Here is a 25,524-nt window from a genome sequence, read left to right on the forward strand (position 1 = left end):
GCTTACAAAAAACTCTCACTTAGAATGGTGTTTTGGTCGTATCTGTTAATGATTGCCTTATACATAAATTGTCTTATATAAAGTCACTATAACCCTGACAAATAACCAAGCACAATAGATTTGACTATAGAAAATATACATTTCAATTATTGTTATTGGTCAATTATCAGTGTTAACCAGGTTGTAGATTTTGTATGTAAACCTGCTATTAGTCGTTTGTATAGCAAAACACCGCCATGCGCCGACTTAAATAAAATTATCCCTGGCCCCGATGACATTACTGTCATTGATTTTATGTCAACACTGTGTTGACGTTCACCAGTGACGTGTACAGATTTATTTTTGTTTTCATCGGGAGTATTTTTTATTATCATGTTGGATTTTGTCGTAATTTTTAGTAAAGGAGGCATTGTATTGTGGAATTGCAATACAACAGGGGAAAATGTAACCCCTTACATCAATACTCTTATACGAAGCGTTATATTAGAAGTAAGTACCATTGTTTTCCGAAGACCTAATCTTTTTGCACTTTGTGTTCACACAATGACCATTTCTCCTTAGGAACGCAGCACGGAGTCGAAATATTTCGAAGAAGACAATTTTGCCCTCCAATTTAAGTTGGACAATGAACTGGAGTTGGTTTTTGCTGTCGTTTATCAGAAGATCATAAAGCTACCATACGTGGACAACTTTCTAATTGAATTGCAAGATGCATTTAAAAACAAATTTGGTGATGAACTAGCTTCTTCTCAGAGATTTTCTACGAAGTATGAATTTGAAAGGGAGTTTCGAGCCACCTTGTCAGCGGCCGAGAATGCCGCCAAACAGACCAGTAAAGCCCCAAAGGCCATGCGTTCCTTTAATGAGTCCTTGAAGTCTAAGAAAACGGTAGCTTCACTAATTGAAAGTCCTGCTGACAACAAAGCTAAGGATCAACATAAGAAGCAGGTAAATATTATGGAAAGTCCCAAACCAACTGTGGAAGAGAAAGGCATTTCGAATGCCGACATAATTATGGAGAATCGCAAAAAGTTGATGGGAAAAATGGCTGGCAAAAAAAGCCCCCCAGAAAATAAAAACAAAGCTGAAAAAGAAAAGGCGGGTAAAAAGCCAAGGGTTTGGGATTTAGGTGGTAATTCGAAAGATGCTGTAGTTCTTGATCGTTCTAAAGATCAACCTGAAGATGTGCAATACAGAAATATTCAGAACGATGTAAGTGACAATAATAGGTTTCTGCTTTCGCTGAACATAAGAATTATAAAAATATATATTGCAGATTGTTGGTACGATGCATGGTAGTATTCGAGACTTGGAAGTAGAAAGCGACGACGATGAAGTGACAGAAGACAATGAAATACTGCAGTATTCAAAGTCGGACAATAAGAAAAAATCTGGCATATTGTCGTACTTCAAGGGGTTCGTGGGCGGCAAAACCTTGTCGCGGACAGATCTTCAGCCGGCTTTAGAAAAAATGCGTGATCATCTGATTTCTAAAAACGTTGCGGCGGACATTGCACACAAACTTTGCGACTCCGTGTGTACAAGCTTGGAAGGCAAATCGGTCGGTACATTTGATTCAGTCGCTACAATGGTTAAAGAAGCCTTAAGCACTTCTTTGGTGCGTATATTATCTCCCAAGCGTCGTGTCGATATTATACGCGATGCGCTAGAAGCTAAGAGAAATAATAGACCGTATACTATAATTTTCTGCGGTGTCAATGGTGTTGGCAAATCTACGAATTTGGCCAAAATATGTTTTTGGTTAATAGAAAATGATTTTAATGTTTTAATTGCTGCTTGCGACACCTTCCGTGCTGGAGCTGTAGAACAACTGAGAACACACACACGTCATTTAAATGCCCTACATCCGGCAGAAAAACATGGCGGTCGCACTATGGTTCAACTATATGAGAAGGGATATGGCAAGGATGCCGCTGGAATCGCAATGGAAGCTATAAAATTCGCCCACGATACAAGAGTCGATGTTGTTTTAGTTGACACAGCGGGACGAATGCAGGACAATGAACCATTGATGCGTTCGCTGGCCAAGCTCATTAAGGTAAATGATCCCGATCTTGTGCTTTTTGTTGGCGAAGCATTGGTTGGCAATGAAGCTGTTGATCAGCTGGTGAAGTTCAATCAATCTCTCGCTGACTATTCCTCCGACGAAAATCCCCACATCATTGACGGTATTGTATTAACGAAGTTCGATACTATTGACGACAAAGTGGGAGCGGCCATTTCTATGACCTACATTACCGGGCAGCCCATCGTTTTTGTTGGAACTGGCCAAACATATTCGGACTTAAAAGCTATCAACGTAAATGCTGTTGTCCACTCCCTTATGAAGTAGAACAAATTGTTTTTTTTTTTTGTTTATTCTTCACTACTGACTTAATGTTTTGTTTTGTGAATTATATTTGTACATTTATTAAAAAAGATTTAGTACTATAAATACATATTTTCTTAAAAAATATAAAACAATCTTAAGTCTATTCGTTGTTTTCTCTATTTAATAATAAGTATGAAAGTATGACAGATGTTTATATGTGAAAAAAAAAAAGAAATGTAGATGTTTGTGTGGGAGATGCAACTATACAAAAAACATGCGTAAATGTTTTTATGTACATATTAATTATATGCACATGATAATACTAATATAAATAATCTTACTACTCTAATGCACAATCACTTAAAAGTTACGCAAATTTGCAGTTGGCTTCAGTACAAGAGATTATAATTTTTAAATTCATAGTTTGAGATACAATGAACCAATATTTAAATGTTTTATGACTTCGAATCTGAATGGGATGTCTTCAGCTAGTAGGACTTCTAGCCGTTTTGGGATCTATATACGAAATTACACTACTCTGACTGCTATCTGTTGCATTTTCTGGCACTAAAACTGGTGACAAGAATGGATGTTTCGTATCGGCGTTTGCATCAATTTTAGCTACATCTTCTGCAGGGTCGTCGATAACGTTACTTTTAGGGTCTGGCAAATCATCACATGCATTTCCATCAACAATGATGGTACTTGCATGTTCATCTTGAGGGCTGCGTCGACGCTTGATCGCTTCGTATAGTTCGTCAATGGAAGTGTTTATTGTGTCAACATTATCCGTGTGCTCTATTTCATGGACATCATCCAAGTGGTGGTCATGGTTGAAATTGTTGGCTCCAAAAACTGAGTATTCATCATCAAAGTCATTTAGGCAGCCCATATCAGCTTCACTAGCATTTGACGATTGATAACGGAAATCATCTGTTAGGGTCAAGTCGTTGTCTACTTGTGGAGCATACAAACCATGGCTCCGTATACTTATTTCTGAATTTTGATAATTCAGGTCACTTTCATTTGTTGGGCTGCCAGATCTAGTACAGGAACCAACCACCATATGAAATGGCTCGGTAACATTAGCCTCCCTTTCGACCGATGTTCCGTTATCCATCAAATACTTCTGGGATGGTTGCGATTTTATATCACCTGCGCACAATGAAGTCGATGATATGCTCTTATCCCTTGTGTTATGAGATTCATAAAATGATGGGCAGCGGGAAGGGTTCACGCCGCTTTGAGTAGTATGTGTCAAAATGTTCTCGGAACCATAGTTGGTACTATTTTTGTCATTGTCAGCACTAGTGCTAGATTTTACTTTCACTGCTCCGCCTTCAAAGATAACATCCAAATTGTTAAGCGATTTAGAGTGCTTCGATTGATTGGTGCATCGTATAAGCACGGAACCGAAATCTTCTCCAACATCGATTCTATTTGTTATTTGTAACGATTCAGATACATAAATTTCATCACGCTGTAACACAGGTTCTTTACATGCGACATCTTCGTCATCGCTACTGACTACTTCGCTCAACTTGGAAAGAACATTGTTTGGAGACGGTGATGGTAGACCTAAGCTGTTCATAGCCTCTTTGTCCTCATTATCCAAGAGTAGGGAGGACGACTCTTGCATATTATCTTCGGCTTTGGCAGTTAAAAGTATTTTATTTGGAGTTGAGGTCACTGGCACACTTGAAAACGAAGAATTAAATATGTTTTTCGTTAAAGGTTTAATTTGATTCACGGGCTTGGTGTTTTCATAAAGAGGAACATTTTCACCATCATGAGAACTGCTTTCGATCTCCTCTAACTCTTCATGGTGTTCCTCCAACGGTTTGAGGGATCTCGTCTTGACCTTGTGGACTTCGTGTTGTGGTACCATTGTCTCATTAACATTTGTGTAAATATTCATCGATAGTATTGTGGCCCGTTTCCGTAATGAATTGTCATTATGGTTGCTAATTGGAGCCGCAGGTACGAAGAATCCACCATCGTCGAAATTTGACAAGGGATGATGTGCTGGATTGCAGTTGCTATTCTTATAACCCATAGTGTAGTCCGGCTTATAGTTTAAATTAGTGTTGTTAACTTTGCCTACGCCGCTACTCAATAGTTTCAATGTCATTGCATTGTGTCGCCTGGAATATATATTGGTACTACCAGTTGTGGATGATCCATCACTCATGGTATCCGCACCATGCCCAGCGCCACCATATTCGCTACGGTCCTTCTGTCGTTGCAGTTCGAAATTATTCCTTTTGGCCAATCGTTTTTGTTTCTTAAAAAATTTACGTGCCACATTTATTTGGTTTGGATTGTAGAAGATCTCTGCGCTGGGTATTTCGTGTGACATTACCCCGATGCCTGTAATATGCTGATTGTTTATTATCGTTGCAGGCTGTGGTGCTGACGATGTTGATACGCTTAGTAGATGTTGCGTAGTACCATCAACGTTTCCATTGCGTATGCTGCCGGAGCGATGTTTTGAACACTGAGAATTAGATCGAGATGCGCCAGAATTATTAGCACCCTCATATGAAGGTTTATATGCCAATACACTGTTAGCGACGGGGGCAATACCATCGTTGTAGTTACTCTCATCATATCCCTCGTTAGGTTGTCGCCCACAACATGGATTTTGAGCCCACTGCTGGCGTGTATCATTCCTTGTTAGTGTGAAGAAAAGTAGCATAAAAACTCCGAGTACACAGCATGAAATTGTAAATATAACGCAATACATGTGGCTTGAATCATGTTCCGCCTGAGAAGAGTGCATAACAAAAGCTAAAGCGGATAGCCAAATTGTTACATAGAGTACCAAAAATATAAAATGTGCTCTCAGATGGGACAAGTTAGATCGTTCAAAATCGTCGACAATACTGCTGGCCGCAGTATTGCTAGTAAGGCTTGTATATTGATCTATGTTATAGGACTTCGTAGTGGCATTCGTACGGCGAGTTTGGTTGCCTGGGGCAGTTGAATCGAGCCAATCCATATCTATATTTTCTGTTGCTTGAGTGTTGTCCGAAAACTGATGATTTTGCATCATGTTAGCGACGGAACTTCGATGATTTAATTGATAGTATATAGTTAGAAAAAGTATTGCAAGAAATATGAGCAGAATCCCTCCAGGAACAAGAATAGCATTCATAGCAGAGGCAGTATGCAAAAAGCAATACGAATAGGCAGAGTATTCGTTAATATTCACGGCTCCACTTATGCCGCATATCATTAGAGCAATGCCCCATCCAACTAGATAAATACCCGTAATTGGTTTTTTTAAACGAGCTTCTTTCGGCAAATCAGAATCTATGATGCGGTGGTGCTTAGAAAGTCGTTTATACATGGTACTTAAGCTCACACACAACCACAATAGTATGCATAACGATAGGTAGTGTATGAGAATTCCGATGACACGACAATTGTCCTGACGCTTTGTCTGATAAATTCCCAAAGAAAATACTAGACATAGCAAGGCTAAAGACATCCACGTATTTATGAACGTATGTCGTTGCTGTCGGTTAATGCGTATTGCTCTACCAAATACAACAAATGTTACTATATTGATGCTCAAACAAATGAAAAGCACAGATGTTCCAATATATATTGGATATGGCAGGTATCGAAATCTGGCTCCTGCATCTTCGCTCTTGAAATCATTTAAATATTTCTTGTTTTGAATTATTCCAAAGTAACCTAAACGTTTACAAGTAAACATGAGAAGTCCACGGTGTAGATACAATTGTTGGCAAACCGTTGGAACCCACTTTTTTTCTTGTGGATCCCACCAAGCTGGCGTTGGCTTGCTTCGCTCGTTATGATAAGGATGGACTCTTAGTATGACTACAATGTGATATCTTTCATCCATATCTGAAAGTGTTTCTGCACTTACATTACTCGTTTCATCTTCACCTATGATTTTGGCACCAATTATAGGAGACGATAGAATGTTATCGTCCTCGTCGCTTAAATATGGCAATAAGTTCGCATTTCGAAACACAGCCACCATTAACTTTATATTTCGGTTGACAGTTGTTCTGTTATCAAACAAAGAATTGACTGGTATTTCAATGGCAGCGTCGATGTATCGCTCGAATGACGGAAATGAATCGTTCGAAGTACTGCACTCGAACGAAGATGAACTGAGTGTTTGCATCCACACGCATGATATTCCAGAAAAGGATTCAGGGCGGACACTGAAATAGTCCACATAGAAACTTCGAGGCATGGATATTAAATCATCTTTCAAATCATGTGAATCTTCTTGGGTATGAGATTCTAAAGATGCCGCCTCAACACATCCCAACAGCTTAAGTCCACTTTCATATTCCCGTTGTGCTTGGTAAAATGTTTTATAGGGCAATGATAAGAGTTGCGATACAATGTCAAGTAATAAGTGAGCTAATTCATTTTGATATTTTATAAAGTCCAGGTATTTTACCAATGTTCGGGCAACAAACTCCAAGTCAATTGGGTCTTGAATACGTCGAAGGTTTGAAGAAGTGTGTGTAAAATTATGTACGCTTCTAGCGATCTCGAGCACGTTCGCCTTATTTAAATTGAGATCCATTTTTGCAAATTGCTCTAACAACCTTGTTGTTCGACTAACGTATGAACACGCCTGTGTATTCAAATCAATCCAATTACCTGAATCATCGCAGTAATATGTGGCCATTTGTACGCCATTTGATTCTTCAACGCAATCCTGTTCAACAGTCTGCCCACGAACAGTCTGAGGCCAATGATAATTTCCCTTGTTAGTTTTAACATCTATGGCCGGGCAATATAGCGTATTTTTGGCAATAACGATAACAGAAATTGCATGGGACAGATTGGCTTGTTGCGACCTTAATGTACAATCAAACGTTCCGGTATGATTCTTTCGCACACTTGCTACCCGTAAAACAGAATTTAATATTCCCGAGTCCGTTGTGTGTTTACTTTCCAAGAATACGTCATTAAATATTTGAACAGGGTCACGGTAGACAATATCCTCCGTAGAATTTTGGGGACGTATTCTATCAGACCAGCCCCAAAACACATGTGCTCTTGTGGGTAAATCTTCGGATTCGCGATGTCCACCAATGGCTACTCGGGGTGCTCTACATTTTAATATTAGTTCATCTCCTTCAAAAACAACCTACAATACAAAAATAAAATGACATATTTTGCTCATAGTCATGCATTTGTCTAATCACCTGGTTTTGTTTTGGTATGAACTCCAACAGGGGCTGTAGCGGCGATTCACAGTACAAGTCCACACCTACTTTTAATTTTTTTAGATACATCCCTTTGAAATCATCCGACTCACATCTGGGTGGTGGTTGCAATTTAACAAAACGGGTGTTTGACCAATTGACAAGCCACATAAGATCACAATCGCAGGCCAGAGGGTTAAATGATATATCTCTAAAAAGAAAATTATTGAGATCGAAACAAAACAGATTTAAACAAAACAAATTCATACAATATCTTTAAGTTTTTTAAATGGTCAAATGATCCGGGGTATATGTGGGCTATGGAATTGTTTGCCAAACGTAAGCGTTCCAGACTCTCAAAAGCATTGCCAAATGTAGTTTTGTCGATGGTTTTCAACATATTCCCTGACAAATCTAAACGCTTCAGTTCTGTTAGATTTCGAAAATTCTCTTTGTCAATCGTGGTGATGCCATTTTTACTCAGGTCTCTAGAATTAATTATAAAATGTTCAGAAGATAGGACTAAAGCCAAAAACTATGTTACAATACGCACAACATTACTACATTGGGAGCGTCTTCCTCGAAAGTTAAATTTTGCCATGTCCAACTCCATACATTATCATTATTGTTCACATCACACCGCACCTTTAAGTTCCTGGTGGATGTCGTTGTATTGGTGCTTTTGCAAATGCATTTTTCAGGGCATTTTGCATTCGAACCCAAAAAGAAAAGGACTTGCAATACAAATAACCAATGCAACACCACCAGTGTCGATATTTTAAACATTGTTCTAATCAATCTGTCGCAATCGCATTACAAAATCTTTTTTTATTTTTCTATACACAACATATTTATTGTTTATGGAAGTTTTGGATGGAAGCCACACTAGAGTACGAAGTGCGCGATATTACAAGCGGCGCCGGCACAATTTTCTTAGCGACGCTAAGTCTTTGTAAATATTTTGACGGCGAAGCTAAGAGTCACTACTATTAAAGGGTTATCAGACGGAATATATTTTAAGTAGTTATTTCAAACCATGGCAGAAGAATACAGGTAGATGCATCAACGCTTGGGAGCATTGATATGTCAAAAAAAAAATTAAATGTTTTTTGAAATATAAGTAGATTTTTACATGTTTTCTTATACTACGTCATTCAGAGGCTATTATAATTCGCGGTTTTCAACAATTTTTGCAAATTTAAATAATTTTTTATTCAACATTTTCAATTCCAAAATTGGTTTGACAGTTCATTGTCCCAGCAGCTGTGTCGACGCGTCTACCTATATTCTTCTACCATGTTTCAAACTTTCCATATCACTGAATAACTCTAAAGGTGACAACACTAAAAAATCAGTTTTTAGTTACCAATTTCTATTTTTATACTAACGTTGCTTTATTTTTCTATCAAAGAGCGGCATAAATAAAAATGCGGTTATGAGTCGAAACTGATTTAGAAGTCATGGCACAATAGACATGTAGGGGATTTACAGTAGCTGATCCTCTACATTATGCTAGGAACACAATTGGAGCGAACGACGAATTTTTTCGCGGCGTATGTTCGTCGTCAAAAATAAAACACATATGTGTATATGGAAGTGCACACAATCACGGCACCGGCGAAAATTTCGTCGGTCGCCGCGAACTCAATTAGCTTTATTTCTATTTCATACGCCGGCGACCGGCGAACAAAACAGTACAAGGTGGCCATACTTGTACGAATTTTATGTGTTTTAGTAAATAAAGTTACTTTTTACTTTAAAATTTGTTATGGTCACTCTACTATCTGTTACTCGTATAAAAAAAAACATAATTAATTTGTTTATTTATTTGTGTACTTGCGCCTGAGTGAAGATGGATATCAGTGAATTTATAATAGAGAAGATGGACATAAGTGAAATTATAATAGAGAACGTAAAGAATTATGTGTTCTTGTATAATTCATTGTAGTCAACAAATGAGCAAAAAGTAAACAACTTCATCAGCTGTTTTATAATTTCGTCGGTATTGTGTTCCATACGACGAATTTTCGCGGCTCATTTTGTCGCCGCGTAGGGCGAAATTCGTCGTTCGCTCCAATTGTGTTCCTAGCATTAGTTGTCAAAACACTTATTATATATGGAATAACAAAACGAAAAGTATACAAAAAATAAGCAAACGTAAACAAATGTTGAAATTAAAAGTACGTTAATGTACAAAATATCTACACTGGTTAACGCTAAAATTTGTACAAAAGTAATACGTTTTATGCATGAATTGTGATTGGGCAATTATCAGGGTTAATGTGCGTATAGATTTTATATGTCAATGGAATTTAACAGCCTATTTTTGTACATTTTTTTTCACTTGAATCGTTCGTATTCAATGGTATTCGTATGGTAAAATTAAGAAGGTAAAGTAATTTCAGTTACGCATATAAATCTCTGCATTTTCTGTAATTTACCTTTTAATGAAAAGAAAATTTGTTCCCATTTGTGATGTGTGTGCAAACAATGGATTTATAAATATAAATTTCGGCAATGAGATGTTGTCAAATGAATAATTTTGAAAATTTTGTAAACATATGATTGCATGGCCTTAGCTTCTCCATTCCACCATGCGTATTCGTTTTATAATAGATTTTTATAAAATATTTGAAAGTTTTCGTTTATTTAAGAAAAGCTTTGATATAACAGTATTTCCATAACCATTATTTTATGCAACGGTATTATGTAATATTGTTATTCTTGTGCAACCCTGTACATTTTTCAATTTTCAAAAAAAATGTTCCAGAGCCAGAGAGAAAGTAAAAATGTTACTATGTTCAAAACCGCCATTTCAGTAAAGTGTACATGAGTAAAGTACATGTATATTCTATCGATCAAAGCGTGCTCTATTTTATTGGCAAAGAGATAATGAAGTAACAAAAGATGAACTGTTAAAAGAGGCTACGAATCGATTTTATTTTATTTTTTTTTTTTGCTTTACATGTCAACTTAAGTTGTGTAAAGATGTGGATACATAAGCAGCTTGAAGTCCTTGCATGTCATATTTATCATTTCAAACGAATATACCTATCCACGATGCAAAGCTTCTTATGTACTCACACTTTAAAGGTGGGTGGCTGGCCTCTTCGGAATTTAACAAAGGAGCCAGGGCCAAAATCGAACTAAGTCAACCTAAAACTCCTTTGTTCCTCTAAGAAGAAGCCAGCCGATGACATAAGCCGACCAAATAAGCGCTTTATGTATTCCCAACTTAAGTTTGTGTATCAGGGCTGCCATTTTTGCCGATTCATCGACATTGCGAATTTTACTACAACAATTACGATATTTAACCTATCGCAAAATTGTCTCACATTTTAGTCATTTTAAAACATCTAAACTAAACAAATAAGATACATATATCTTTTTTGGAATAAATTCGTAATGTTATTAATAACACTTCTGATTTTCAATAAGAATCAACCGAAATTCATAATTTAAGGTGTAAGTACATAAGAAGCTTAAAGTCATGGCTAGGCATTTCCGTCGTTTTTCATTATAATTTGACATTAATATGCCTAGCCATGACTTCAAGCTTTTTATGTACTTGCACCTTTGCTTAACCAAATTTAGTTACTTATTAGAAGCGAGTCAAAAATGCGTTTTATGTATTCTCACCTTAAAGGGGGGAATACATAAAGCGCTTATTTAGCTGGCTTCTTCGGAAATGAACATAGGAGTCTACGGCCAAAATCGAACTAATTCAATTGTAGACTAAAATTTGCTGAGTCAAAGTCTTTGTGAGCAGATAAGAACATAAAATCATATGTGAAGATAAATGTTGATGTTGGATATTCCGTGTAAACCCAAGGTGTATATGTTAAAGAGAAGAGGATTTAAACAACTGCCTTGAGGAAGTCCAATGCATGGTACAATGAAGAAAAGGTAGGCCAACTTTAAAAAAATTGCAAGTATAGAGGTCTACCTGTTTGGCTTGTAATGTCAGAATTTATATCAAAACAATAAAAATCAAACAACTTGTTGCATTTATTTTGAATAAATAATTGAAAAACGCGATAACTGAATTAAAGGTCAAGACTTTTTTTCAAAATCATGTACTATATATCTCTAAAGGATTATTTCGCTACAAAAACTCTAGATTTTGTCGATGCATACGTTGAAATAAAAATTTTGAAAACGCCCGAATTTGAATATTTTCTGAACAATTTTTTTGTTATTGAAAAGAAAATACATACATAAACAAATAAAGATGACATTTTAAGCCAAGAAAATAAAAAAAATTAAAATCATATGGTATCATAGCCCTACCTTGATATCATTGTACCATGGTCCAATGTATTTTTCGAGTGAATCATTTCCCATTACGAGTATTCAAACACTTAGAATGTTGTTTATCCAATCTGTAACTTCGTGTCATGGTAAAATTAAGAAGGTAAAGTCATTTTCATCTCTGCATTTTCTGTAATTTACCTTGTCACATTTCACTACATAAAAACAGTTTCCCATCTCTGATTTGTGTATGTACAATAGATTTATAAATACAAATTTTGACATAGAGATGTTGTCAAATGAATAATTTTTGGAAAAATTGCATGGTAGAAGAATATAGGTAGACGCATCGACGCAGCTGCTGAGACAATGAACTGTCAAACCAATTTTGGAATTGAAAATGTTAAATGAAAAATTATTAAAATTTGTAAAAATTGTCGAAAAAGGCATATTATAATAACCCCCGAATGACGTCGTATAAGAAAACATATAAAAATCTATTTTTATTTGAAAATAAATTTCAAAATTTTTGACATATCAATGCTCCTAAGCGTTGATGCATCTACCTGTATTTTTCTACCATGAAAAAATTGTAAACATATGATTGCATGACTTTACCTCCTTGATTCGTGTGGACTTTCGATTTCCGGCTTTTCAACATCAAAAAAAAAGGTGAGAATATATAAAACGCTTATTTGACAAAAAACACTCCTTCAATACCAAAAGTTTTTTTGACTGGCTTAAGTTGTCGGCTGCCTTATTCGGAAAAGAACAAAGGAGTATAGGGTCAAATTCGAACTAAGTCATCCTAAAACCCCTTTGTTCCTTGATTTAAGCTAGTCAAAAAAGCGTTTTTTTGTGGTATGTTACACTGCATTGTTAAAGTTTGCAATAATTTTCATTCATTTTCTTGCATTGATTTCATTATTGTGCAGATCATCCATCGTTTAAACATCAACAAGTAAAAAACATTAAGTTCGGCCGGGCCGAACTTTTAATACCCTCCACCTTAGGGTAATGGAAACACTAGAACCAATTATGACCCACAAATACCAATTTTAGATATATTCGTGGGAAAATGTGGCAAAAATCATCAAAATACCGAATATAGGGGGGTACCGCTATATGGGGCTATAAAAAAACATGGATCTATATATACAATGTTTCGCCAACGGAGCTAGAACCTATTATTACCAACTAATTCCAATTTCTAGGCAAATCAGTGAAAAAATGTGACAATAACCATCAAAATAACGAATATCGGGAGATAACGTTATATGGGGGCTATACCAAAACGTGGACTTATACATGCAATGTTTCGCCACACGAACTAGGATCCATTATGACCTACAAATACAATTTCTCAGACAAATCCGTGAAAAAATGTGGCAAAAATCATCAAAATACCGAATATTGGGAGGTACCGCTATATGGAGGCTATACCAAAACGTGGACTTATACATGCAATATGTCGCCACCGGAGCTAGAAGCCACTATGACCAACAAATACCAATTTTTAGACAAATCCATGAAAAAATGCGACAAAAATCATCAAAATACCGAATATTGGGAGGTACCGTTATATGGGGGCTATACCAAAACGTGGACCCATACATGCAATGTTTCGCCACCGCAGCTAGAACCCACTATGACCAACAAATACCAATCTTTAGACAAATCCGTGAAAAAATGCGGCAAAAATCATCAAAATACCGAATATCGGGAGGTACCGTTATATGGGGACTATACCAAAACGTGGACCGATATATGTAATTTTCAATACCAACCATCCTAGACACAATACAAATTATTCTGAGAAAATTTTGACGCTCTACGTTAAATAATGTGGCCTGTATCTTGATTTCAACAGACAGACGGACATCGTTAAATCGACTTAGAATTTTATGCTGATTATGAATATATATACTTTAAGGGGAATGACAAAGTTAATATACCCCCCTTTCCAAGTTGGAGGGTATAAAAATTGGTAGAGCAAAGATTTTTTTATAGTCTTTCCACGTTGTGAGACATATATATCACTATAAACAGAATGTCTAGCTTTGGAGTCTTCACATATCCTTGGCGATTTGCGACCAAGGATATTAATTTAATAAGTTTATTTTTAATTGTAGCGCATTTGACTGAATGTGGAAAGTATATAGACACTGATGTTAAATTGTTTGTTAGGTTGGTAGTTTGATATATTAGTATGTCGAGGAGATTCGAAGGGGATCTTTTTATATTGAACTTTTACCTCGACAAAGTATATATATTATTTATATATATTATTGATCAGCATAAAATTCTATGTCGATTTATCAATGTCCGTCCGTCTGTCCGTCTGTGGAAATCACTCTAGCTTCCGAACGAATTGAAGTAGGTTGATAAAATTTTACTCAAATGTGTACTATGTCTGCAGGACTTTTGGTATTGAAAATGGGCCATGTAGGTCCACGTCTTCGTATAGCCCCCATATAACGGTACCTCCCGATATGCGGTATTTTGATGATTCTAGCGACATTTTTACTGGAATTGTTTCAAAATTAATATTTAAAGTTCATAATAGATGCTACGGCTTAAGACAGAAAATGGGCCATGTAGGTCCACGTGTTCGTATAGCCCCCATATAACGGTACCTCCCGATATTCGGTATTTTGATGATTTTAGCGACATTATTTACCGGAATTGTTTCAAATTTGGTATTTGACGTTTTTAATAGATACTACAGCATAAAACAGAAAATAGGGCATTTAGGTCCACGTCTTCGTATAGCCCCATGTAACGGTACCCCCCGATATTCGGTATTTTGATGATTTTAGCGGCATTATTTACCGGAATTGTTTCACATTTTGCATTTGAAGTTCATAATGGATGCTACAGCCTATCACAGAAAGTTGTCTGTGCAGGTCCACGCCTTCGTATAGCCCCCATATAACGGTACCCCCCCCCCCCCCCCCTGTAGAACCCATTACGAACTTCAAATACGAAATTTGAAATAATTCCGGTAAATACTGTCGCTAAAATCATGAAAATACCGAATATCGGGAGATACCGAAACCGACTGCGGTACAATAGGATCATCGTAGTGTTCCGGTACAGTATCACTAAAATATTTTTTAATGGTAGCGTACCGGTAGACTACCGCTAAATTTTTTTAGTAATATGTACCGGTACCATACACTAACTTTGTGTACTGTTTATTTTCGAACGCTGGTTGCAATCAAGTTATCTTTCGAAGGAAATGAAATAGAAGGCTTAAATTTTGCATAGTTTACCAGTGGTTCGTAAATGGGCCATTTCGGTCCACGTTTTCGTATAGTCCCCATATAAAGGTAACTCCCGATATTCGGTATTTTGATGATTTATGCCACATTTTTTTCACGGATTAGTCTAAAAATTGGTATTTGTTGGTCATAATGGATTCCAGCTCCGGTGGCGAAACATTGCATGTATGGGTCCACGATTTGGTTCGTGTGGCGAGACATTGCATGTATAGGTCCACGTTTTGGTATAGCCCCCATATAAAGGTACCTCCCGATATTCGGTATTTTGATTATTTGTGCCACATTTTTTCACGGATTAGTCTAAAAATTGGTATTTGTAGGTCATAATGGGTCCTAGTTCGTGTTGCGAAACTTTGCATGTATGGGTCCACGATTTGGTATAGCCCCCATATAATGGTACCTCCCGATATTCGGTATTTTGATAGTATTTGCCAAATTTTTTCACTGATTTGTCTAAAAATTGGTATTTGTAGGTCATAATGGGTCCTAGTTCGTGTGGCGACACATTGTATGTGCAGGTCCACGTTTTGGTATAGTCCCCATATAACGGTACCTCCCGATTTTCGGTATTTTGATGGTTTTTGCCAAATTTTTTCACTGATATGTCTAAAAATTGGTATTTGTAGGTCTTAATGGGTTCTAGGTCTTTTGGCGAAACACTGTATGTATAGCTCCACGTTTTTGTATAGCTCCATATAGCCGTATTTCCCGATATTCAGTATTTTGATGATCTAAAAATTGGTATATGTGGGTCATAATGGGATCCAATGTTTCCTTTACCCTAAGGTGGAGGGTATTAAAAGTTTGGCCCGGCCGAACTTTATATTCTTTTACTTGTTTTTCTCCCAAATCGTAAACTACACATATGTGGTACACTAACGGCACATTATTTTTTTAATGTTCCACCATGTGGTACAGTACGATTTTATAGTGCTCCGACTGCGGAACACTACAATTTTGTAGTGCTCCGACTGCGGTGCACTACTTTTTTAGTGCTCCGACTGCGGTACACAATAATAGTTAATACGGCAATAAGGTGCTGACTTAGATGTCAATACTCATATTGCAAAAATATGCTTACGATACAATTGGCGATGGCTAGCTATAGTTTTAAGTTTAATTACATTTATACAGTTAAAGAGAGCACTTGGCTCGTGAAAGGGAAAGCCCGATAACTGACGATATTAAATAATTGGCGCCCAACACTAATAGGATCCACTGGACCTGCAAGCTACAAGGAGTGCATCACCAATCAACCCAATCAACTTTTAAGTAGCAGCTGGATCCAAGCAATGATCCTTGCCAGATCTATTTAACGGAACAGGATCGTGAAAAAACATCATTCTCTATAAATGGCGGGAAATACGAATTGTAGATTGCCTTTCGGCTTGAAAGATGCAAGAAGTATATTCCAGAGAGCAATCGATGATGTATTGCACGAAGAAATTGGAAATATATGTTATGTTTAATCTGACGACGTAATAATATTCTCAGACCATGTCCGACATATCGACACGGTACATCGAAAGTTGATAGACGCCAATATGAGAGTCGCATGAATTCATTGTAGCCAGAAGAGGAGCAAAAACAGACCCCGAGAAGGTAAAGTCAATACAAGAGTTTCCCGAACCAAATACATTGTATGCTCTAAGGTTCTTCCTTGTCCTCCCCAACTACTACATAATTTTTATTAAAAATTTCGCTTCGATAGCAAACCCTTTGACAAATATATTAAAAGGAGAGAACAGTACAGTCAGAAAATATATTTCAAAGAAAATATTAATTCATTTTAATGATGAACAACGAAGTGCTTTCGAACATTTAAGGAAAATCTTGGCTTTTAAAGATGTAATCCTGATGTATCCGGACTTCAAAAAACCTTTCGATTTAACCACAGATGCGTCCGATAGTGGAATCGGGGCGGTTTTGTCCCAAGAATGTAGACCAATAATTATGACCTCGCGGACATTGAAAAACAACGATTTGTATTATGCCACCAATGAAAGGGAAATGTTAGCTATTGTTTGGGCCCTATGTAAACTCAAACGTAATTGTATGGCACTAAAGAGTTGAATATTTTTATTGACCATCAACCTTTGACTTTTGCAGTCTCCGAAAAGAACAATAATGCAAAAATTCAAATGTGGAAGGCATTCATAGAAAATCACAACGCAAAAGTTCGTTATAAACCAGGGAAAGAAAATTACTTAGCTGATGCTCTTTCCAGACAAAATGTGAAAACGTTGCAAGACGATTTGTCTCATGATCTGTCCTCTGTTTCTAACACTGACCCTATAGTAATCCTTCGATTAGACAGAAGATTCAAGTGGCTAAAGACGACACGGCAAACTCCTCAGCCGTAGATCACACTCTATTAACTACATTTCTTATTTTCACGTTGTTACCAACCACTTTTTCTCTCTTTTCCTAACATTCTTCTAGGATGAACACAATGGCCCTATAGGTCTACGAGTGGAGCGGTTGCCATATGGTAACCGCGCGTCCTTTAACCTAACCTTAACTTAACCATCACTTCACTACTTAAAAACCAATATGACATAGACGTAGTTAATGCTCCTGCTCTGCATAACTGCACAAAATGGCCAAGTGGAACGGTTCCACAGTACATTAATGAAAAAGAAGTAAGAGACACATGCACCAGAAACCCAATTAAACCGGTTTAACTTAAACAGGCAGAACAGAGTTTTGAAGTCGGCGAAACAGTGTATCTGAATACAACAAATGATTAGGCAACAAATTGTCCTCCTTATATTCTGAGGAAATTATACAGGCTGACCTGTGTACTTCAGTACTTATTAAAGGGAGGGTGGTCCACAAGGACAATTTGAAATGACGGATATTTGTCAAAATTGTTAATTTAACAATATAAATCGAGGTACAATGCTTGAACATTAGCTGATTCATTATTTTCCTTCTACATTTATTCATCATCATAGCCGTAGCAAATGCTCGCGTCACAGACTATTAACACTCAAGGTACATTCCTGTGTTAGGTGGAAGAATTTTAGTATGGGAACAATATAGTCAGATTTTTTGTGGCAGGAACTCCGGACGCCGCAGACGTTGAAAGACTTAAGATGTCGGTGTCACAACTTATAAAATCAAACAATAGGCAAGTCTTGATTAATACAGAAACTCAAAAACAAGTAAACCGGATTACAGACGCGGTTAACAAAATCATAAAAGAAACTAAGAGAACACGCCGGACACATTTCATTTATACAATATACTCTTGGCTAGAAATAGAATGGTTATAACAGAAATTCAGAATTTAATGTCAATTTTTGATAATAATGATTTGAAGTCTATTTTTGTTGAAAGGCTCACAGAAGTATCTATTGTTAACCTAATGCAAATTTCTAATGTGAAGATTTTATGTACTCATAGAATACCCTAGAGTAGAGTCCAGCTGCCAAGAGGAAATAATATTTCCTGTAAGCTACAACAACAATATATTGCAGTTGGAACATCACACCGTTGCCGAATATGGCGATAGGGTCATAGCTGTCAACAATTGTGCAAAGACCAACCAAGCAACATTCTGCAGAGTAATGAAGCATGATACTTGTGCGGGTGCAATTCATTCAGAAGGTTCTGTCGAATGTCACACCCAACAAAATTTGTGGACGAGGGCGTGATTATAATCAATGAACAATCCACGCGAGTTTAAACAGATAACAGCCCTGAAATAAGCATAAGGGGTACTTATCTCATTACCTTTGAAAATACAGCTACCATAAATGACACCAATTATGTCAACCACAAGGAATGGTAATGAAAACACCAGGAATATGATCTTCACATTTACTGGATATCATTGGCTATATCGAAGTGTAAAGCCTGCCTATGCTGCACCGTATGAATGAGCAAAACCTGCGAATCATTAAAGAGCTTAGGGATGACGTAACATCGGATTGTTCTCCAAAGATGTTTTTAGCCATTGCAAAGACCGCCAGTCTATCGTTCAGTGGCGCTAACATCCTTTGCCAAAATTAAAAAAACAAGACGTGCTTCTAAAAAAATGCAACGAGTTGTTGAAAGCTACGCCGTGGCTGGGACACCCACATCTTAAAGGGAGAGTAGTTAACAGGAAATAATTTATTAATAATAATTTGCATCCACTTATTACTTGATATAACAATTAAATTGCCATATGCATTTTGTCCAATCTTTACAGTTTTATGTCTTTGATAAAGGCATCATTTGAAACGCATCTCCAACAAGTTGTCAAATGAAGGAATTATTTAAAACGGTTCGGGAGGTGTATCGTAATTATTGATTTTTTGGATCCGGATTTTTTTAAATCATAGTTGACAATATAATACAACAGGGTGAGATAAAAAAAAAAACTGCAAATATTCGGCATTTATTCTGATGCCACGGTCGATTAATACGAGCGGAGAGCGACCATCGGCTGTTATGGCGGCCCATACCAACACCATGGCCGGCGCTTGAGTTCTGGTGGCCAACCGAAGTTGCACATTTTCAGCTGACCTCTTTCGCAGGTAAACATGATAATTTTGTTTGTTTACAAACTGTTTTACAACGAAGGTTTTCTCATTGGTGAAAAACAAATTCGGCAGTTCACCATTTTCGGCCGAGTGAAGCAATTCTTTAGCTCTTTTCAATATTTGCCGAATGGAATATTGCGATATCTTCACCTCACGGGCCATCTTTCGGCCACTGCAACACGTGTTCTTCTTTACATTTCGCTTCTTTACTTTTCGAACCATTTCTGTTGATTTTGCTGTCTTTTTCCGTCCACTACGCTACCAGTATCACTGTAACGAGCGATGATACGAGACACAAAAGATTTATTCACATTTAAATTCTGGAGTGCTCTAACGATTTGGTTTTCCAGCCAAATATAAAGAATATCACGCTTGAATTCCATCACGAATAACTTTTCTGGAAAATTCTCACCAAAATGCTTTTGTACGCTTGTAAACAATATAATGAGCTGTCACTGGAATAATTTTAACAACTGTCGGACGAGTGGCTTAGAAATGACAGCAGTCTGAAGTTGGTTGCAGTTTTTTCCATCTCACCCTGTCTGTGTTATTATTTTCCTTGGATCCAGAGATATGAGTCTTTGAACCCGAAAGAACCGATTATGTTCAGTACATTGAAATGATGCTTTCAGTTAAAAAAAAAACTTTACTTCACGCTGCCCGTTGTAGACATACCAAGAGGAAAAATATCAAACCCCGGCCGAAGGCCCGCTAATTTAATGGAGTATCAATTAAGAAAAACTTTGGTCCGCGCAGCCGGTGTTGGGCATGCTGGACCCAGAAGAGAAAATCTCAAGTTCTCAAGTCTTCTTAATAGGTGTATCCAAATTGGGAAAAATATGGATCGCGAAGCCTGGTGTTGGACATATTCAGAGGTGAAAATCTCAAGCACAGGTATCAAATTTAGAAATATTTTACTTCACGTATACGATGTTGGACATACCCCAAGGAGGATATCTCAAGCACCGCCTACCGCCTACTTGTGGGGATTTTTTTTTTTAAAAATGGGGGTCCAAAAATTCTATAATATTGATACACCTACCGAACCGTTTTAAATAACTCAATCATGTGAATACCAGTTGGATAGACTTTCAAATAATACCCATATTGTCATTATCAGTTCAGTTGATCCGAATCTAACCCGGGTTTTGAACCCGGACTTTTGGGTCAAACATCCATTTCCATGTTCCCATTTCCCGTAATCTGGGTTCAAAAACCTAGTTTTTACTAAAGTTGTTTCCTCTAGACCAATCTAATTTTGGCTCGGTTCGATAAATCTGGATCTAGCCCAGGTCTTTAATCCGGACTTTTGGGTCGAATACCCGGGTATCCGGATACGCCCCCATTTCCCGGAATCAGGGAAAAAATATCTAGTTTTTACTAAACTAAAGTTGTTCCCTCTGGACCACTCATTCTAATTTTGACTTAAAATGGGTTTAGCTCCAGCTGGCGCAAAATTCTGATTTTTTTTCTTTTTTACAAAAGAAATTACAAATTTAATATGCCCTCCCTTCCACTATATCTTTATGATGTTCTAAATGTTACCTTCAAAACCAAACCAAATTAAATTAATTTGTGTCTCAGCTATTTATTTTAAAGAAATTAGATGATTTTATACATATCAATTATAAGTAAACTGCAAAAAATATAATTTAAGTGATTATTTGTAGAATTCATGTTCTTGTTCATCCTTTTTAATATTGTTCTTATAGCCTTTCTCGAAATCTTTTGATAAAACAATGTAACGATTTTCTCTGACAGCATGCATACCAGCTTCCTGACAAATTGCATTTATATCTGCACCGGAAATTTTGTCCGGGCGAGCTACAAACTCCTCCAGATCTACGTCTTCACTGAGGTTCATCTTAGACGTAATTGTAGAAAATACAAGACGCTTTTGGCGCCTATCTGGCAGTGGGAATTCAATTTTTCTATCCAATCGTCCGGGACGGAGCAGAGCTGGATCCAGTGTATCTGCACGATTTGTGGCCATGATAACTTTAACATTAGTAGTTTGGTCAAAACCGTCCATTTGATTTAGTAACTCAAGTAAAATACGCTGTACTTCGCGATCAGCTCCGGTCTGAGCATCGAATCGTTTCGTTGCAATGGCATCGATCTCATCAATAAATATGATAGCCGGAGCATTTTCTTTAGCTAAGCGGAAAACATCGCGAACCATACGGGGACCTTCGCCAAGATATTTCTGCACAAATTCTGAGCCAACTACTCTTATAAAGGATGCAGTTGTATGGTGGGCAACCGCCTTTGCTAACATGGTTTTGCCACATCCAGGAGGTCCATACATAAGAACGCCACGCGGAGGATCGATACCTGTAGGGAAAATCGTGTGCATATTGTTTTAGTCGCATTTAATACAAAATTTACAGCATCTATAATTTTTGAACTAAATTATATTATGCGCTAATAGTAATGTTAAAGATAATTTTGTATGTATGTACAACTTCATAACTTTGTATGTATGATTTATAGAAAAAGATCCTACTGTTTTTGGGCTTTACATTTATTAAAAAACAGCGAATGATGATTAAAAACATAATACCAATTGACTGTTACAAAGATTACACCCAAACTTTTTCAAAGACCAGGGGGTATGAAAACAAATGGATTGATGTTGCATATCTCCAAGCCATGTACCAATTTGGCTTAAGTTGAGTTTAGAGGCTATGCTCGGATTGACCTGAAAATTTTAACAAGTGTAGATCCTTTTAAACTGATTACGCGGAGTATTTTTTGTGCGGGAAATACCCGGTTACCCGTTTATTCGACCGGGAAGTTCGGATGCAAAATCCGGTTCGACAAAACTGAAATGTACAAAATGGGAGTTGTTTGAATGAAAGGTATTTTTGTACCGGAACTTTTTGAAAAACTCGTAAAAAGTCGAAAATAGGCCCATTATGGGGTATTAAAAATTGCATACTTCATTGTAGCCTACACTCTGCCCTTTCCAAAATGGTACCATAGATATTGATATCTCTTGTAGTTCCGAATGTTACAAATCATGAAATTGAGATTTTCTCCACTAATATGTATCTACCCTTTATAGCTTTTTACTTCCGAAGATATTGACTTTAAAGTCGAATACCGGCTGTTGGACATATCCTAGAGGAGAAAAGAGCAGACCCACTTACCACTTACAAAAATTACAAAGTTTAGAAAAACTATGGATCGGTGTTGGACATACCCCAGAGGAGAAAATCTCAAAAATTAAAATGTTTAGAAAAACTATACATCGCTTAGCTGGTGTTGGATATACGCTGTTGTTGCAGCATAAAAAAAGTTAGATGACAAATATCTTTGGAACTAGAAGAGATATCAGCACATATGATACCATTTTGGAAAGAATATAGGCTATAATGTAGCATGTAGATCTTAACACCCCATAGAGGGTCCATTTTTGAGTTTTTATGGGTCTTTCAAAAAGTTTTCGTATAAAAGTACCAATTTTCTTGCATTACTCCCGAACCGGTTTCAATAACTCTATCATATTGCACTTGTTGGATAGGTAATTCATAATGATGCCCAGTTTGTAAAACCGTATGTTGTATTCGTATCCGGCTAGCCCCTAACTCAACTTGCTCCTTATTTTTATTCCAATTCGCCTAAATAGGAAATGCATTGTGAAAACATTGCACTTACCAATTTGCTTGTATAATTCAAAGTGAGTTAAAGGCAGCTCAACTGCTTCGCGAATCTCTTGCTTTTGCATATCCATACCACCAATATCAGCGTAACTGACATCAGGTTTTTCATCGGGTTGTAACATGGAAATAGAACTATCAGCTTCTGGTGGCAAGACATCTACCAAAGCATTGCTGTGTTTGTGAAGGGCTACTGAAGCCGATGGTTTCAGCAATTCTCGGTCAATTGTCGAAAGAATGCGAACGTAATAGTTTGAACCAGTTGTGGATCCAACTATACCAGTATTTTGGTCGACTGCTTCCAAAAATTGCCCTATTACTAAAGGTACGGATTGAATACGCTTAACCTCTTCCTGAGCGTGCAAGTATTCCTTTTTCAGATTGCGCTGTTCATCTTTTATGTATTCTTCCTGGACCTCTAAAAATTCCAAAGTTTTCTGTAATTTCTGTAAATAAAAAAAAAAATATTGGTAAAAAATCTCTCCATTTTCCGGGAAATGAATATCATACCTTATATCGTACATACAAATCATCTATATCTAATTCGTCCAGCGAGCTATGTGCGTCCTTCAGTTTAAAATCGAATAACTCCTCCTGAAAAAGGACAATAATAGATTATATTCTCAGCTATAGTTAATTTCAATTCGAGTTTTACTTTTTCTGGCACCAAAGTCTCCATAATAACTTTTTTCGGTAAATTCTGCTATTGTACACAAATATTTGTTGAAAATGCAATGACTTGTTAAAAAGTCTTAGGGGTGTATAAATCGACTTCAGACTTATCTCAGAACAACGATTTTCACCAATCGATTAATGGGTACTATAATCACCAAATTATCTGTTTGTAGGCTCCATGTGAACCCGTACTACTGATATCTGTTATACCATAGTAGAAGAATACAGGGAGATGCATCATCGCTTGAGAATATTGATATGTCACAAATTATAAAAGGTTTTTTGAAATATACGTAGATTTTAATAAATGTAATTGTAAGACCTCAATCGGATGTTATTGTAATATAATATTTCAACAACATTTAAAAATCTATTAAACAGCGAATGTAGAGTGTAAATAAAATAAACACTGGTAAATCCGGTAATTTACAACTATTTTTTTCTTTGAGATTATATAGAAACAACTATTTACAAAAAATAAATGTTCTCTTTAGAATTTGGGAGCTACACTACACCAATTAATGTTGTAACATCCATGGCGCAATTACAGAAGGTAGAACTAATATACCAACCAAATACACTTTTGTCTTTAAGGGCCTCTATTCTGTCAAAACATATACATACACAGTTTCATGGCACAATTACAGAAGGTAAAACAAAGCTACCCCCAGAATACAATATATTTCTTTTGGTGCCCTTATTATGTCAAAACATTTACACATTTTGTGTATGTGTGTGTATTGTTTTGTATAAAAAATACAATAATTTGAAATTATTTCAAATTCGGTTGCAAAATAAATGCATATTTTCGACGTTGATTGGCAACATATAACATTTTAGGATAAAACTGTATTGTTCTACTACATTAGATACTATCTTGTGGAATAACTCCAAAATTCCATTCTTTTTTCGCGGGTTTTCCTCAATATAAGAATTTTATAATAAGAAATGAAAAATAAACAAAATCAACTGTTGTCTATTTGACACTATAAGACTCCAGCACAGAGTTGCATTTTTCTAGTTTCTTTGAAGTTTTTCAACCTTTCTTATTGAGCCATGCACAGTTTATATATACAAAAAAATGAAATTGTTTCAAATTTAATTGGAACAGAAATTCATATATTCCACATTAACAGGCAACGAAATGGGATAAAACAAAATGGTCCCTCTATCTAAGAATCAATTTTGTGAAAAAACACTTCGGTTCGACAACACGTCAACCACCACACATAACACATCCGAAATCGGAAGTTACATCGGTCTTTCGGTTCGAAGTCGGGCCGAACTCGGACAATTGGTTCGCTGGGAAGCAATTCCTGCTTTTTGCGTTAAGAGGTTTAAATTGGAAAAATCATTTTGTTTTGCCATCTTATACTAGCAGGTTAAAATTAATTCGATCACCTTCATTAAAAAGTAGACGTGTTATGTGTAATTCTATAAATATGTTAAACATTTTAAACGGTAGTGTACCATCTGATTTCCATATTTCATCTTTTAGATTATTGCTGATGAAGTTATCTTCTGAAGCTAGAGTTACTAACGCTTGCTGATTACCTATCATGGTGCGGATCATGATGTGTACGC

General features: G+C 36.6%; 3 protein-coding genes across 3 annotated transcripts; 1 reads left to right on the plus strand and 2 right to left on the minus strand.

The window, feature by feature from the left end:
* Positions 1-290: 290 nt before the first annotated feature.
* LOC101894642 (signal recognition particle receptor subunit alpha homolog) lies at positions 291-2,495 on the plus strand. The gene is made up of 3 exons (XM_005179326.4): positions 291-489; positions 562-1,212; positions 1,277-2,495. The coding sequence occupies exons 1-3, from the start codon at positions 373-375 to the stop codon at positions 2,351-2,353; spliced, it is 1,845 nt and encodes a 614-aa protein (XP_005179383.1). The 5' UTR covers positions 291-372; the 3' UTR covers positions 2,354-2,495.
* Positions 2,496-2,567: 72 nt separating this feature from the next.
* On the minus strand, positions 2,568-8,449 carry LOC101894481 (adhesion G protein-coupled receptor A3). Its single transcript, XM_005179325.4, has 4 exons — positions 8,090-8,449; positions 7,806-8,024; positions 7,537-7,747; positions 2,568-7,478 (listed from the first exon to the last, which is right to left on the minus strand). Exons 1-4 carry the CDS (start codon positions 8,320-8,322, stop codon positions 2,817-2,819), a joined length of 5,325 nt encoding a protein of 1,774 aa, XP_005179382.1. The 5' UTR covers positions 8,323-8,449; the 3' UTR covers positions 2,568-2,816.
* A 12,722-nt stretch (positions 8,450-21,171) lies between these two features.
* Positions 21,172-24,078, minus strand: LOC101894316 (26S proteasome regulatory subunit 6B). The gene is made up of 4 exons (XM_005179324.4): positions 23,921-24,078; positions 23,776-23,859; positions 23,264-23,711; positions 21,172-21,937 (listed from the first exon to the last, which is right to left on the minus strand). Exons 1-4 carry the CDS (start codon positions 23,942-23,944, stop codon positions 21,264-21,266), a joined length of 1,230 nt encoding a protein of 409 aa, XP_005179381.1. The 5' UTR covers positions 23,945-24,078; the 3' UTR covers positions 21,172-21,263.
* Between the last annotated feature and the right edge of the window lie 1,446 nt (positions 24,079-25,524).

The sequence above is a fragment of the Musca domestica genome, unplaced genomic scaffold (assembly GCF_030504385.1).
Source record: "Musca domestica strain aabys unplaced genomic scaffold, Musca_domestica.polishedcontigs.V.1.1 13, whole genome shotgun sequence".
NCBI classification, from domain to species: Eukaryota; Metazoa; Arthropoda; class Insecta; order Diptera; family Muscidae; genus Musca; species Musca domestica.